At 37.0% G+C, this 14,793-nt stretch overlaps 1 protein-coding gene across 3 annotated transcripts in view; it reads right to left on the bottom strand.

The window, feature by feature from the left end:
- VPS13C (vacuolar protein sorting 13 homolog C) overlaps positions 1 to 14,793 on the bottom strand; it is a 93,119-nt gene that overhangs the window by 53,565 nt on the left and 24,761 nt on the right. For all 3 annotated transcript variants that reach the window (XM_068695171.1, XM_068695173.1, XM_068695172.1), the window contains 17 exons: positions 13,941 to 14,133; positions 13,668 to 13,782; positions 13,113 to 13,249; positions 12,258 to 12,384; positions 11,529 to 11,646; positions 11,049 to 11,178; positions 10,607 to 10,685; positions 9,539 to 9,678; positions 8,882 to 9,035; positions 8,399 to 8,475; positions 8,174 to 8,233; positions 6,275 to 6,428; positions 5,088 to 5,204; positions 4,000 to 4,103; positions 3,554 to 3,721; positions 2,474 to 2,778; positions 2,024 to 2,171 (listed from right to left, as the gene is read on the bottom strand). In XM_068695171.1, the coding sequence (XP_068551272.1) occupies positions 2,024 to 2,171; positions 2,474 to 2,778; positions 3,554 to 3,721; positions 4,000 to 4,103; positions 5,088 to 5,204; positions 6,275 to 6,428; positions 8,174 to 8,233; positions 8,399 to 8,475; positions 8,882 to 9,035; positions 9,539 to 9,678; positions 10,607 to 10,685; positions 11,049 to 11,178; positions 11,529 to 11,646; positions 12,258 to 12,384; positions 13,113 to 13,249; positions 13,668 to 13,782; positions 13,941 to 14,133 (2,326 nt within the window). The remainder of the gene's footprint in view (positions 1 to 2,023; positions 2,172 to 2,473; positions 2,779 to 3,553; positions 3,722 to 3,999; positions 4,104 to 5,087; positions 5,205 to 6,274; positions 6,429 to 8,173; positions 8,234 to 8,398; positions 8,476 to 8,881; positions 9,036 to 9,538; positions 9,679 to 10,606; positions 10,686 to 11,048; positions 11,179 to 11,528; positions 11,647 to 12,257; positions 12,385 to 13,112; positions 13,250 to 13,667; positions 13,783 to 13,940; positions 14,134 to 14,793) is intronic.

Below are 14,793 nucleotides of genomic sequence, written 5' to 3'. Positions count from 1 at the left end.
AACTCTTGACACCGCACAGGTCTACCCAAAAGTTCAGACCATGTGACTAAGTGCACAGTCCAATCTCTTCTTAAATTCAGTCAGGCTCGGTGCAGTGACCACTTCCCTGGGGAGCCTGTTCCAGTGTGCAACCACCCTCTCTGTGAAGAACCCCCTCCTGATGTCAAGCCTAAACTTCCCCTGCCTCAGCTTAACCCCGTTCCTGCGGGTCCTGTCGCTGGTGTTAATGGAGAAAAGGTCTCCTGCCTCTCGACACCCCCTTACGAGGAAGTTGTAGACTGCGATGAGGTCTCCCCTCAGCCTCCTCTTCTCCAGGCTGAACAGGCCCAGTGCCCTCAGCCGTTCCTCGTACGTCTTCCCCTCCAGGCCTTTCACCATCTTCGTAGCCCTCCTCTGGACACTCTTCAACAGTTTAATGTCCTTTTTATACTGTGGTGCCCAGAACTGCACACAGTACTCGAGGTGAGGCCGCACCAGCGCAGAGTAGAGCGGGACAATCACCTCCCTCGACCTACTAGCGATGCCGTGCTTGATGCACCCCAGGACACGGTTGGCCCTCCTGGCTGCCAGGGCACACTGCCGGCTCATATTCAACTTGCTGTCTACCACGACCCCCAGATCCCTCTCTTCTAGGCTGCTCTCCAGCGTCTCGTCGCCCAGTCTGTACGTGCAGCCAGGGTTTCCCCGTCCCAGGTGCAGGACCCGGCACTTGCTCTTATTGAACTTCATGCGGTTGGTGATCGCCCAGCTCTCCAACCTATCCAGATCCTTCTGCAAGGCCTTTCCACCCTCATTCGAGTCCACAACTCCTCCAAGTTTGGTGTCATCAGCAAACTTGCTCAAAATACCTTCTATTCCTACATCCAGATCGTTTATAAAAATATTGAAAAGTACCGGCCCTAAAATGGAGCCTTGAGGGACCCCACTAGTGACCGCCCGCCAGCCTGACGCAGCGCCATTCACCATAACCCTTTGGGCCCTGCCCGTTAGCCAATTGCTCACCCATCGTATTATGTTTTTATTTAGCTGTATGCTGGACATTTTGTCCAGTAGGATCCTATGGGAAACCGTGTCAAAAGCCTTGCTGAAGTCCAAAAAAATCACATCAGCTGGTTTCCCTTGGTCCACCATATGGGTGATCTTATCATAAAAGGACATCAGGTTAGTTAGGCAGGACCTACCCTTCACAAACCCATGCTGGCTGGGACCAATGACTGCTTTGTCCCCCAGGTGCGCCTCAATAAGTTCGAGAACCATCTTCTCCATGATTTTACCAGGCACTGACGTGAGACTGACAGGCCTGTAATTGCTAGGGTCTTCTTTCTGACCCTTCTTGAAAATCGGCACAACATTTGCCAGCTTCCAGTCTACCGGGACCTCTCCAGACTCCCAGGATCGTTGAAAAATAATTGAGAGAGGTTCCGCGATGACGTCCGCCAGCTCCTTCAGCACCCGGGGATGAATCCCATCCGGACCCATGGACTTGTAGGGATCCAGGTGGAGTAGCAAATCCCGCACACGTTCAGGGTCGGTTGGGAGTTTGTCATCCCCACCGTCCCGGTCCTCCAGCTCAGGGCACCCTGGGTCCCGAAGCCCATCATCGGCATTGAAGACAGAGGCAAAGAAGGCGTTAAGCGTCTCTGCTTTGCCTATGTCATCGTCTGTGAGGAGACCTTCCCTATCAAGGAGCGGCCCTATGTATTCTTTAGTTCTCCTTTTTCCATTCACATATCTAAAAAAACCCTTTTTATTTTCTCTCACAGACACAGCCAGCTACAACTCTAGGTGTGCTTTAGCCACACGAATTTTCTTCCTACAAACACGAACTCTTGATGTTTTATATGACACTTTTCAACTTCACTATTTACAAAGTTAGGTTAAATCCAGTTAACATCCCTAAAAAACACTCCACAGCTACTAACAGCTTGCAGTTCATTCCACTTTTGTGCCCAGAAATAACATAAAGCTTAGTCTTACATTAGGTATCACGAGCTACTCACCACTTCCTTTTCACAAGACTTACATTCATTGTATCCAGATACCCTGTAATCTCCAATACTGGCAATTTGTGAAACCAATCTGCAGCTAGATTTCGATTCACAGACAGGCTCAAATTAATAGGGTGAAGTATCTGAATGTCCAGATGAGATAAACTTGTCTCCATAGTGATTCTTAAAACAAAGGAGGAAAAAAAAAAGTGTTGGGGGATGTTAGAAGTTTATCATGTTACATTTTCAACTCAATTATCTTTAAATATCAAGTTTAATCTCTCTTTAGACATGCACAGCTTCCTGAGCAAAACAGTATCTTACTTTACTGCTCATTTATTTGCCCCTAGGGTAACAGGTTCATATTCTAGCACCAAATATTTGATTCTTACCAACCATGACTTCTAAACAAGTAGATTAATATCTTACTAAGTATTAATATTAACAATTAGCTAAGACATTACACTTGGTACAATGCACTTTACCTAGATAGTTTCAGCTTTGTCAGCTGCACATCCATTTTGTCAATGACTGGAGGGAGCAAACCACCTTCTGGAGACACCAAGCTAAACCGGTTCTGAACCTTAATCAAGCCAAGGTCTATTACTATAGCATTGAGGGAAACTGAGGACTGAGGAATGACTATAACTGGTGCTTTTATGTGAATGTCCATAGCAAGTCGAAAGCTCCTTTGAGCCAGATCTTTTACACTGGTAGCAGCCTTTTCTGCAGCTTGGACTGTAGCAGCACTCAGTGCCTCCTTAGCTGTCTGAAAGTTGTTCAAGAAGGTCTAGAAAAAAAAAGAGTTGAAGAACAAGCAGAAATAGAGCTATAAACAGTTTTGTTTTCAATTGCAACTACTCTCTCTTATTACAACACCAGTCACAAACAACATCAACCACAAGTTATGCTGTCTATTGTGTTAAGTTGTCCCTGGGGTAAGACAACTGGGTACTTTCTATCATAACCTCTATTACATGGTCAAAAATGTACTAACAAGTGATTTTTGAACCCGTCTTCTTCTCCAGCTTCATTTGTGGCAACAGTCTTTTATCTCATTACCTTATGGGGACCCACATTATTTGTAGAACCCCTCTGTCACCAGTGAACACTAATACTTATTAAAGCCAGTACTAAGTGGCGAAGAACCAACTAGGGCTTAGCCAAAGAAGCCAGTATTAGAATATTTGACAGAGAGATAAATGATTTACAGTGGTTAATTTGCAGTCCTCATAGCATCAAACCTTGCAGAAAATTTTGTCTCTAATTCTGATATGTTTGCATAAGCAACGAATTCAGTTTTTTGCTGAAGGTGGGTGTGAGAACAGGAATACCTTAAAAGCACAGTGGGGAAGAAGGCAACTCAGAACACCCCCCCTGCAGAGTAGTAGTTTTTCAAATTCAAACCAGTTACAGTTGGTTTATCTGAGTTTATGAGTAGCACATACAGAAAATTAAGCCTACCCTTTCTCTTTCAGAAACTTAAGCTAATCTTTATACCGAGATTGCAAGCAGGGAAGCATAATTGAAGAAATCAGCACAAGTCATACAAATAAAAGACTTACCAGCAGAGACATGAGAAATTTGTGAAGGTATACTATTTGAATACAACCGACTCTCAAAGATACGGCACCATCCACTTTTGACATATCAGTATAGGCTTCTCCCTCAGTAGCATATGGATATAAAGTCAGACTGAAACTGAAAACTTCATCTGCTACTATAGATACAGCCTAGAAAAGAAGAAATAATATATTTCAGCCATCAGTAGCTTCTAAGAAGGTACTTAATACAAGCGAAAACTGAATATATTGTCAGACTATCAGATATACTAATTAGATACGACTTTTTAAAAAACATCTGTTTAGACATCCATGCTTCACCATGTTTACAGGGAAAGAGGTGTTCACATGTAATCAAACATTTTCAAGAATACAGTTTGTATTAAATTTCACTTGTACATGTAAAATTAATGAAGAGTCAATTAAGACTTAAAATCCTATAACTGTACTTTTTTATGAAGGGTCCTTGAATCAACATCTGTGACAATTATGTCTTTAAGTCGAGCAAAGAGTTCAGTTTGACTTGGCTGAAGTAGAAGAGATGAGTCAAGGCCTGTAAAGTATAAGAAAAGAAATGGCAGCACTGCATAACAGAAGTAGCACTCACTTTCAGGGTAGGGTGGACAACACAAATAAGGGAAGTGAGGGAAGGTCTTATTACATTATTCTTAAATCACATTGTTACAAACAATTCTGCGTTAATCTTGCAGTAATTCAACAAATACTACAAACCCACACATGCATGCATACATACAAAAAAAAATATTGATTTTCTCTTGTTTCCAAATAAAATAAGTTATTTACAGCCTCTTCACCAAGAGGCATATGCACTACAAATTCTATTACATCCAAGGCAGGATAATTAGAAGTAATTTCCAACTACCACAATTTCTCCAAAATCAGAAAAGGGGGAGTGCTTTTTTTTGTTGCTTGTGTGTTTCTGTTTTTGTTTTTAGCAACATATTAAATCACATCTTAAAAAAAAGTATTTTAAGTTCCAGAAATTTAAGTTCAGGGGGTGAGGGGAAAGAAACACAACCCAAAACAATAAACCCAAACAAAGCCTAGGAGTTCAAAAACAACTGAAACAGTTTTAAAACATTAAATAACTCAGGTGCACACACACCAAAAAACTACAAAATCTAGCACAACATGAGAAGTAACTCATAATCAAATTCATAGAATCATAGAATCATAGAATATCCTGAGTTGGAAGGGACCCTTAAGGATCATCAAGTCCAACTCTTGACACAGATTCCTTCCTCTCCAATTCCTTCAAAACTTCAACGCTAATTCCTTAGTATACCTTAGTAGATACCTTAGTAGTTGATTACGTTTATTCAGCTGCAGACCAAAACATTATGACATAGTAAAGGACTGACTTTGGAAAAAATACTACAAGCCACATTTGTTCCAAAGCACAAGAGAAAGAAGCATGTGTTGAAAATCTATACCTTAACTATCTTTCAGCTGAATTATCAGCAGTTGCTTTGAAATTAAAATACATGATAAGTAGTACTAACAATGAATTTAATACCTTGTATCTTGATCTCTGCAATATTCTTTTTTTCATCACAAATATTTAAACAGAAGGCATCCAGCTTGGCAAAAAGCTTGAAGGCAAAGATGTCCTTATCCTTGGAAGGTCTGGTCACTAAAAATAAGACAGAGGATCTATTTTCAAGGCACATCATGCGTGTTTTCAGTCAAACTCCTGAGAGCACTGGACAGCTGTTTTAGTTTAGTTACTGTGGTGTTCAGATGATTCAGTATTGTTTCCTATCATTTCATTCATCACTACTAGTATATAACTGCTATTGTTCTATCTTAGAGAAAGAAAACTCCTTCTGAAGCCAACTCTATTGATAAAACATGTCAGCATTTCCTTGTTCATCTGTGTCTAATATCACTCGCACCTAGTGTTAAGTCTCTACTGATATTTTTTTATTTTTTTAATTGAATGGTAAACGCTGCTGTAAGGAGAATAATTGCACAGTACTTTTAATATTAATTCAGCAGGTTCACAGTACTGTTTTTTTCAGGTTATCAAATGTCCTACTTCAAGACATATTAACAGAAAGCTTCAGCTTGTAAGAAATAGCCATCCTTGAAAGCCTTTTTCAGGCAGCAAACATCTAGGTTTTCTGAGAGCAAGTATTAAGGCTGTGGAGGATAAGGCGAGGTCAAGCACAGGTGTCAAAAATGACCTACGAGGGATAAACCAGAAACCATCAGACCTCACCATCAGACCATCAGACCGCACCTTCACTAACCGAGGATAGCAAATGTTAATACAAGAGCATAAATGTTTATGGATGTTGTTAAACAGCAGCAGCTTCTCAGTGTGCAGTCAAACCCAGGCCATTTCAAGTTAAAAACAACTCTAACCATAACCATTCTTCGCTAAACATCTCATTTCCAGTTCATGTGATGCTTGACTTTTGCACTTTGTGTTGAAGGAAGTGCAGCTGCTCCCCTCGGTGTCCACTGTTTTGACATAAATACATTTTTTGTTCCAGCAAGGAACAGCAAGATTTTCATTAGGCTGGCAAAGCACTTGACTACTTCTTCTCAAGTATACTTAAAGCCTGGAGAGCCACTGCAACATAAGCTTTGATCCTCTCCCTGCTTTACGAAGTTAATCAGATTTCTCTAGGATTCGATCCTTTTGTCAGCATGCAACACACCCACACAGACCCATCATTCTGACAAACACAAAAATACCTTTCTTTAATCTAATGTCATCTCGTTGCTTTTCTTCCTTAGTTGATGTCTCTCTACTGCTTTCATCCCCAGATGGACTAACAGCCGTTAGAAAACTGACAGCAGACATAAGGGCTTCTGTATGCAGCAGAATGTTTAATGATGAAAAAGCTACCTGTTCAAAACATGAGATTCCTCATCACAAAATATAACTAACAAGTAGAAGAGCTGGACTGAGGTGCAAAAGCACCCTACAGAGCATAGGTATCTTAGAAACAGAAAAGCCGTACGTGTTACACCAGCAACAAGTTACAAAGGAAAAAAGCTTTCTGTAAAGCAGAAAAGTGGTAAACTCAGAAAATAACTGAACCTGACAACAACTCAACAGCTCTGTTAAGCTATTACCTGGTTAGTACAAAAGCAAAGTGACAAAATGAATTCAGAAGCATTAAAAGAGAGGAAACTCATCGTAACTTGATGACTAACAGAGAAACCCATCTGAATTAAGGCAGATAGCAGTTAGGTACTTAACCTCAGCCAGGATTCAGTCTTCTCAAGCATCATGCTCAGTCAAACCCAGACTCCTGCATGCTCATGCCATAACCCAGTACAACGTAAAGGGTAAGTGGCAAGTGGCTGCTACATAGATACTCAGTATAATCATTTCTCAATAAATCCATTAAGGGAGCCCAAAAGGTGAAAATTGCCTGCACCGTAGTTTAGCAAAACTTATTACCACTTGAATTGGCTTGAAATTGGAAAAAAAAAAAAAAAAAAAAAAGGGTTCAAATCCAATTCTTACAAACACAAGTCCTACTGAAGAGCTACAAACCTAATCATGTAGGGAAAGCTGAGTTCTCTAAATATCAGCACTCTTCCACAGGGTGAAGTCAGCCAATTCAGCTGTATATATCTACCCCAACACCTGTGGAATAAAACTGTCATCCCCCACTGGGACTTCCAGAGCCTTTTCTTAGAAAAAAAATGCCAGTATTAACTGGACTTCCCCGATGAAATCTGTAGAAACTGTAAAACTACACAGTTCTACTAAAAACTATTCAGGAATATTTCAGTTGTTGTGCCAGAAGAGGTCAGGCAAAATATTTGCAATAAAGTACAAAACGGAGAAAGATGTCTTTTGAACAAATAAGTCATGTTTTTCTTATTTTAGTAATAGGTCATCACACTATGGAAATAAAAAAACCGAATTGTCAGTTTCCAGAGTTACTCAAGATACTGTTATTTCTTAGAATGAAAACTGACTCAGAAATATACCATTAGTACAAGAGTCAAAATTTAACAAGGTAGGTACATACTATTTTATAAATTATTGCATTAGAGTAAGATGTTTTTAAGTTCTTGCTCTGGAGAATGACAGAAGCGATAAAGAGGAGAACAGTATCACAAGAAACTCCTCAATCATATTTCAGAAATAGAACATGCTCGCTCCCCCCCCCCCCCCCCCAAAAAAAAAAAGTCACTCACAAATGGATTTAGACTTCTTAAGAAATTTACCCAAAGTGCTAATTACATAGCCCACACAATACAAATACTCTATTTGACAAGAAAACAGAAAAACCTCAAGAACCAATATATTTTCCCCAAAGCAGGCATTTGAAATTTATTACTTCAAATGATTGAGAAGATAATGCACTCTTACATTGTTTTAATTTTATTCACATGAGCTAATAACTAGACAGCTTTTCTCCATAGTTAGGAAATAGACTAACATACCTCTCTAAAACTAAGAGTATAAAATATTCAGCTGCTTTGGATTTCTACATCTCCCCTGGTGCCAGAGGAAGAAATAATAAAAAAATAAAAAAATAATAAACTGGAAAGCCAAAAAAACACCATCAATTCCCCACTTCTAAGCAAGCAAACCAAAGGAAAGCTAAAAAAAAATCTGCAGGCACTCACTTCAATCTTCTGTTCAGTGTTGTCAAAAGTTGTCTGAAAGTGTGGACCATTTCTGTCAGCCTGAAATGAATGATTAGCATGTAGCTTGTTAATTCAAACGACCCACTGTGCTCTTTAGAAGATACAAAACAATCCACTCTCTGAATAGTAGTTTTAAGACTTGATCAAGTACAGAAAAGGTTTAAAAAAAAAAAAAGTCGGCCTCTAGAAAAGCTTTATCTATACCTTGATATATTCCACCTTCAGAAGGTCCAAGCCAGGTTTATCTGAGGAACTAATTAGATGAAGGGGTGCTTTTTTACCTGTAACATAACACACAAAATACACACAAAAAATATAATATTTTTTCTTTTTTTTTTTTTTTCAGTGAACCAAAGGAATTTGTGCCTTGAACAAATCAGCTTTCAGTACAGTTTGTTAAAATATGTCGCACTGCCAAATACATAGCATTAGTTTCCCTTTGTATGTCTAAAACATAATACCGTTTTCCTTCTCCATCCAAACCTATTAATTTATCTAATAAGCACTAACATGACAGTCAAAAACTATCAACTGTACAATTGACACAAGCACTTCCAATGGAAAGTTGTATAATAAGTACTGTGCCTGTGCAACTGGAACAATAATTGAATTTTAGTGAGCACTAAAAGACAGGAGAGAGACAGTTTCAGACTACAGAATATATGTTATTTACTCCTCCTTCCTTACCTCCAATTTCATAGTAATCCAAGCTTATTGTCTTCAAATATGATACAGCTGCTAAATTATAGGTTTTGACTGTAGCCTCTGTCCCAAGATGCTTCACATCAAATTCAAGTACTGTTTCTTCAGTTTTTTTTTGCCTGGTGAGCTCTAACAAGACCTGAATGAGCAAGAAATACACAGTAAGGCCATCTGTTCACATATTTTATTTTCTTCGCTCAAAACAATAAAAGAGTACTAATATTAATGCCTTGTGAATATCTGATGGTGGGAGACAACTATTTTACAGACCTTACAGGTCTTGCTCTTCAGAAGTGACCTGCCCGGGTACTTGCTTTGTTCTACCATTGTTTGTGTTGTTGTTTTCTCCTTGGTCAAATTGTGTCTGGAGTGCTTTCGGTAGAAAATACTAGTTGCAAGAATGGGCTTATTAATTTTTTTTTGTGCATAACACACAACTCATACACACAATTGAAGACTGTTTTATTTACACTTCTTTATATCTTAGAAATAAACCATACGCTTAGAAATACATATATACATGTGTATTGTTTCTTTAGTGGCTATATTTTGTGTGTCCATTAAACTTGAAATAGAATAATGTTTTTTGTTATTTTAAGTAGTCTATATATAGAAGATTAAGGTAGAATTACAGAGACATACCTCTTTAATTTCAAACTTCAACTGAAGATCTGTCAGTTCCTCTTTAGCAGGCTCCTTATTTCTTATTTCTTCTCCCTTAATCAGTGTCCTGTCAGTTTGTTCAGAACTTTCTTCAAAATCAAAATATTCTTCTTCAGAATCTACAGAACAGAAATGACCTCCTTCTTAGTGAAGGATAAGCTTATACCACGAACAGGGGTAAATCTACTGCTCTGTTTCCGATTCCAGTATCATTTCATACTGTACAACCTATTTAAACCTAAGCTGACCAAGTAGTTTTCAGATCTATATTGCTTTCTTCCCATTAGATGAAGATGAGAAAGTGGAAAAAAAAAATTAAAGCTCTGTTAAAGCACTGGAGTTAGGCTGTATCGTTAGATATTAAAGAATCTATGTAGGGAAAAAACAGTTCTAAAGTAAACACCAAAGAAACAGGTTTCCCAGATTCCAGTGTACAGTTTCTCCCTAGAATTATGAAAATGAACAGTCAAATCCACAGTACGAATAAATTAATTTGCTATTTGTTCTTCTAGCTCTGCATTTACTGAACAAGTAAATGGCTGCTTACGCAAGTACATGTGACTTGTTATTTATCTTTTCCACGTGCCTGCCTTAAAGTCAATGTCTTAGACTTCAAACTCTTCAAGTAGCAGAACCAGCAAATTAAGTTTTTGACTAAATCAGTGTAATTTAATTCTCAAACAGGTTCATCACTTCAATTCCCTAAAAACACATCTCATGACATTTGGATAATTAAACTGGATTGCTAATAACAACTGAATGCAGTTTTTATTAATATCTCACTCATATTTGAAGAGGTTACTTACGTAGACAGAGTACGAATTCATCTCCAAAAGAAGGGTTTTGTTTTTTTAAAAATTAAGTTTCGTATTCTGATATAACAACAGCATCTTAATACTCATCTTACGCAGTGAAAGTTAGGTACAACCATGCTCATCCCTAGTATCCTTGTAACATGTTTTAAGAGCAATGATTGCCTGGAAATGTTAAGTTATTCCATAAACGTTGGCCACCTATTTTTACTAAGGGGCATGTACGTTTTCTTACCTGACACTATTTCTGCTAACAACTGGTGGGTATTAAGTAACCCTTTATCAACAACAGGAATTGCAGGAATCACTGCTACCTACACGGAGCAGAAAGAAGAAACCATTATTTTGAAGTTCATGTAACATGGTATGCTCTGTTATATTTTCCACTGGTTATGCATCTTTCAACTGGCCTTCCACATATTTCTTAGAAATATGCGTTTCTCCAACACTTATACTGAAGCCAACAGACAGTGATAAAGTCTCAGGTAACCTTATTTGAATAAGCCCAGCATGTTCTGATATTAAGTTGTATTGGCACCACTCTGCCTAGCTCAGATGGACAACAGATCTCTTACTTTAAATGAAAAAGAGAAACGACATTAGCAGGAATTCACAATCACTTTGTGTCTTCTTATTTATTTTTTAAATTTCAGTTTTATTAATTGTAGTTAGCTTACCTTTGTGCTTGCAATTGGCATAGATGTCTTCTGAGGTAATGGAATGCTATCAATCAGATCAGAAATTGCCTTGATTTTCTTGTCAGAGAGCCTGATATGTACCAAAGGAAGCCCTCCTGACACTTTAAACCTTAAAAAAAAAAAAAAAAAAATCACTCCAAGAAAAAAAAAAACAGTACATATCAATTCTTCATTTAAAATGTTACTAGTAACTATGCTAATATATAAATATCATATCACATCACAGAAAAGCTAGTGAATCTGTATTAAAAATAGGTGTTGGACTCATTAAAATGACTTTTTTTTAGTCAGTAACAAGTGAAGGTGACTACAGAATTGGTAGAGAAGAAAAGGTGTTTAAAAAGTAGTAAGTCAACTGTTTCCTACATTAACATGTTACTAAACCCTTGCAGAAGATATATTTTTCTTCTTTTCTCTAAATACACAGTATTTGAAGTCCTCTAAATATTAATACATTACTTGGCCATCCTGCTGTCTTTTTCCACCATCGATTTTGCCAGCTGTACATGAATATCCATAGGCTGTAAAACATGCAAAGTTGATGGATGTTGAAAACGAGCCTTCTTCCAGTCTTCACCTGTAAGTATTCAATCACCTTAGATGAAAAACATTGCCTGCTAATTGCTCTATCTAACGCATTGTGCGTTATCAAACAGCATCCCCAGGAAAACTTAAAAGAACCCACTCACAAATTGAAAAAGCCAGAACTATTTAGGGTTAACTATTTTAAGATTTTAAGAGCTTTTCAATATATTTTCAGTATTCCTTAACACTATATTAACTTAGCAGCCTTAATCCAATTCCACACTAAAAGACACATCTGAATATAAAGTTTTAAAAAGTAACCTAGCATTTTGGTAACTGTAAAATGTAAGTACAGATTAAATATTACTACGGGCAACTTTAGTACATTTGCCAGAGCATTAAGGAAAACATAACAGTCCTATGCATTTATGTTGCTCACTGGCAAAGAAATAATACACCAGTATTAAAACAAAAAACAAGCAGGTGCTTTAAGAGAAATTAACATGCAAACTTTTCTTAGTTGAATACCTGAGAGCAGACTATTACAATCTTTTACATAACTATTATTTTTTCTTTGCTATCTTTCTTTAAAAATATTTTTACTAATTACAGGCAATTATCCTCAATCAATCCTCTGAGTAAACAGCAACTATGTTTTGTTACCTGCTCTTCCAAAAAGAAGTTGCACATTTTTTATTTCCACGTCAAACTTGTCATAAGCTTTGTCCATTATCTCCTCTAAAGATGAAAAGCTAGAAGCTTGACTACTGCCTTGATTTATGCTGTTCAGCTAAACACATAAGGACAAGACAAAGTTAAGTCTCAAACTTACATATATTTACATGCTATTAATTCCAGTGAAGGTGAAAAAGACAATTCGTAGGAGTTTATGATTGCCATTTGGACTCTTACAGAGATGAGATCTTTATTTAACACTTCACTCAGCAAGGATAGATAGAATATTTTTTTTATTGCTCCTCATGCTATCGAACCGTTCAAATTCAAGTAATGTAAAATTAACTCTCATTATTAGTTTATTGCTGGAGTACAACCGAAATATTTACTTGGCTAAAATGAAGTTAAAAAATCATCATTTTTCAGTTTTACAGGAACAAGGAAATGAACTTTCAAGCTCCAAGAAAAAAAAAAGGTATTTTATTTTATCTGTTAAAGATACATCTTTCTATAAAAAAAGAAAAGGGTAAACATTCACATTTTGCTGAAGACATGGAAGATTAAAACTACTGAGATTATGATTCACCAAATATGGAAATATTCTATTGGTGGACTAACTAGTAAAACTATGTCAAAAGACAACCTAACAGCTCTGAATACTGAACACACTGAAGACAATGTAACCGCTGACCCCAACTGATTCTGTAGTAAGCATACGATGTGAAAACACATTCAAAGATGACCACCTTCATCTTCTGAAAACCATACAGTTCCAAATGACAGCTATGTTAAAAGAAGAAGAGTATTTTCTTCCTCTGAGTTTATAAAAGATCATTTATATACCTGAAATGTACCGAAGTCCAAAATCAGCAAATCTGAATTTTCATGGTAGAAACCTGTCTGCGGAACCACAAGGTAGGATGGCTTCAGATTGATCTTCAAGTCAAGGACTTTCCTCATTTCAATAATATGAGCTAATCCTTAAATAAAAGGAAAGGTACATTAAAATTGAAATACTAGTCACAAGTAAAATAGTTGTTCCGGACCACACATAAAAAGATGTTATCTCAAAGACAGGGCATCTTGAATGAAGTCTTATTTTCATACAAGTTTGTTTTCATAGAATCATAGAATTGGTTTCCGTAAAGAAAAATTAATCACAGAAAGGCATTTTCCCACTAAGCCGAATGCTTCTCCCCACAAAGCATCCATTAATCCAAGTCAAAAGAAAAAACTCAAAGGAAAAAAATTAGTCATTCTATTTAGCCAGCAAACCACACACAAGCAGTTTTGCAAATCATATAGAAACATTTTATGATGTTGATACATACAATGTTTATGATATATAAAAACTTATATTTTACGAAATTACTTCACGTGAGATACATGTTATCTTACCTGTAGCAGTTCTTTCTTTGATTTCTTCCAGCTTCATTAATGTGGCTGATGTTAATCTTTCAAGATCCATTCCCTTACTTGTCTGGAAGAACTCTACCATAGCATTTATTGTTCTCTTTTCAGAAAGGAGAGAGATACAAGAATTATCAACATATACAGAAGTCATTCAGTTAAAAAATACAAAATAGATCTTGACTGAGCAAAAAGAATTAGAACAACAGTAGAGGAAGAGAAGAATCAGAAAAAGAGGGAATAATTTTGTTAACTACTCACTGCATCGTATTTTATTTCCACAGGCTGCGATTCAATACTAAGACTCTGATCAGCAGTACTATCTTCAGGGTTAATATTAAACTCTATGTTAAGTAAAGAAGACTTGCTATCCCCTATGGAAGCCACAAGAGATGGTACAATGTTTTCTTGTCTCAGGCCTGTAACATACCAGTTTTCAAGCTTGGCTTCCACCCTAAAGAAGATGAGAAGTTAAATATTATATTTAATTAGAATACAGAACACAGTTCCATCTAGTAAAAACAAGCAAGATGAGAAAGGCTTTGATAAAGGAAAACAAAACCAACCTAGCTTCATAGGACTAGCATACCACATGGTTAAGAAATTGTAAAATTAACAGATTAGGGAAAAATATGTAGGAAGCAAGTTGTTCACAGCAAGACAAAGACGGTATTATATTTATACCTTCTGTCATCTGCAAAGTGGAGTAAAAACTTTTAGCTCATATTTACTGAGAAAATCAATTCCAAGAGTAAATAGGTAGAATATTTATACTACAGGTAAAAAAGTAGTAAAAATGTTAACTATTACTTATTGATTTAAAAACAATTTATGGCACTTGGTTTGGAGCAAATGGATACCCTTTACTGCCAGCTTCCTTAGGAACAGTGGGAAGCAAAATCAGCAGAAAAATGTCTATGAAAGAAAGAGCAGTTTGGTGGTGTCCACATGCCTAATTTCATTCATATTTTGAAGTAACTATTAGACATAAAACCAGTCCTAGGGTCCTGGTTCACTACCATTGGAATTTATTGACTCTTTGGGCATAATTGAAGTCATAAACCTGACTTTATTGAGATAACCTAATGATATTTTTCCAGAAAATTAAGATCAC

The sequence above is a fragment of the Anas acuta genome, chromosome 12 (assembly GCF_963932015.1).
Source record: "Anas acuta chromosome 12, bAnaAcu1.1, whole genome shotgun sequence".
In the NCBI taxonomy this organism is placed as follows: domain Eukaryota; kingdom Metazoa; phylum Chordata; class Aves; order Anseriformes; family Anatidae; genus Anas; species Anas acuta.
Note: the sequence above shows the minus strand (reverse complement) of the source record. Positions and strands in the feature narration are given on the sequence as shown.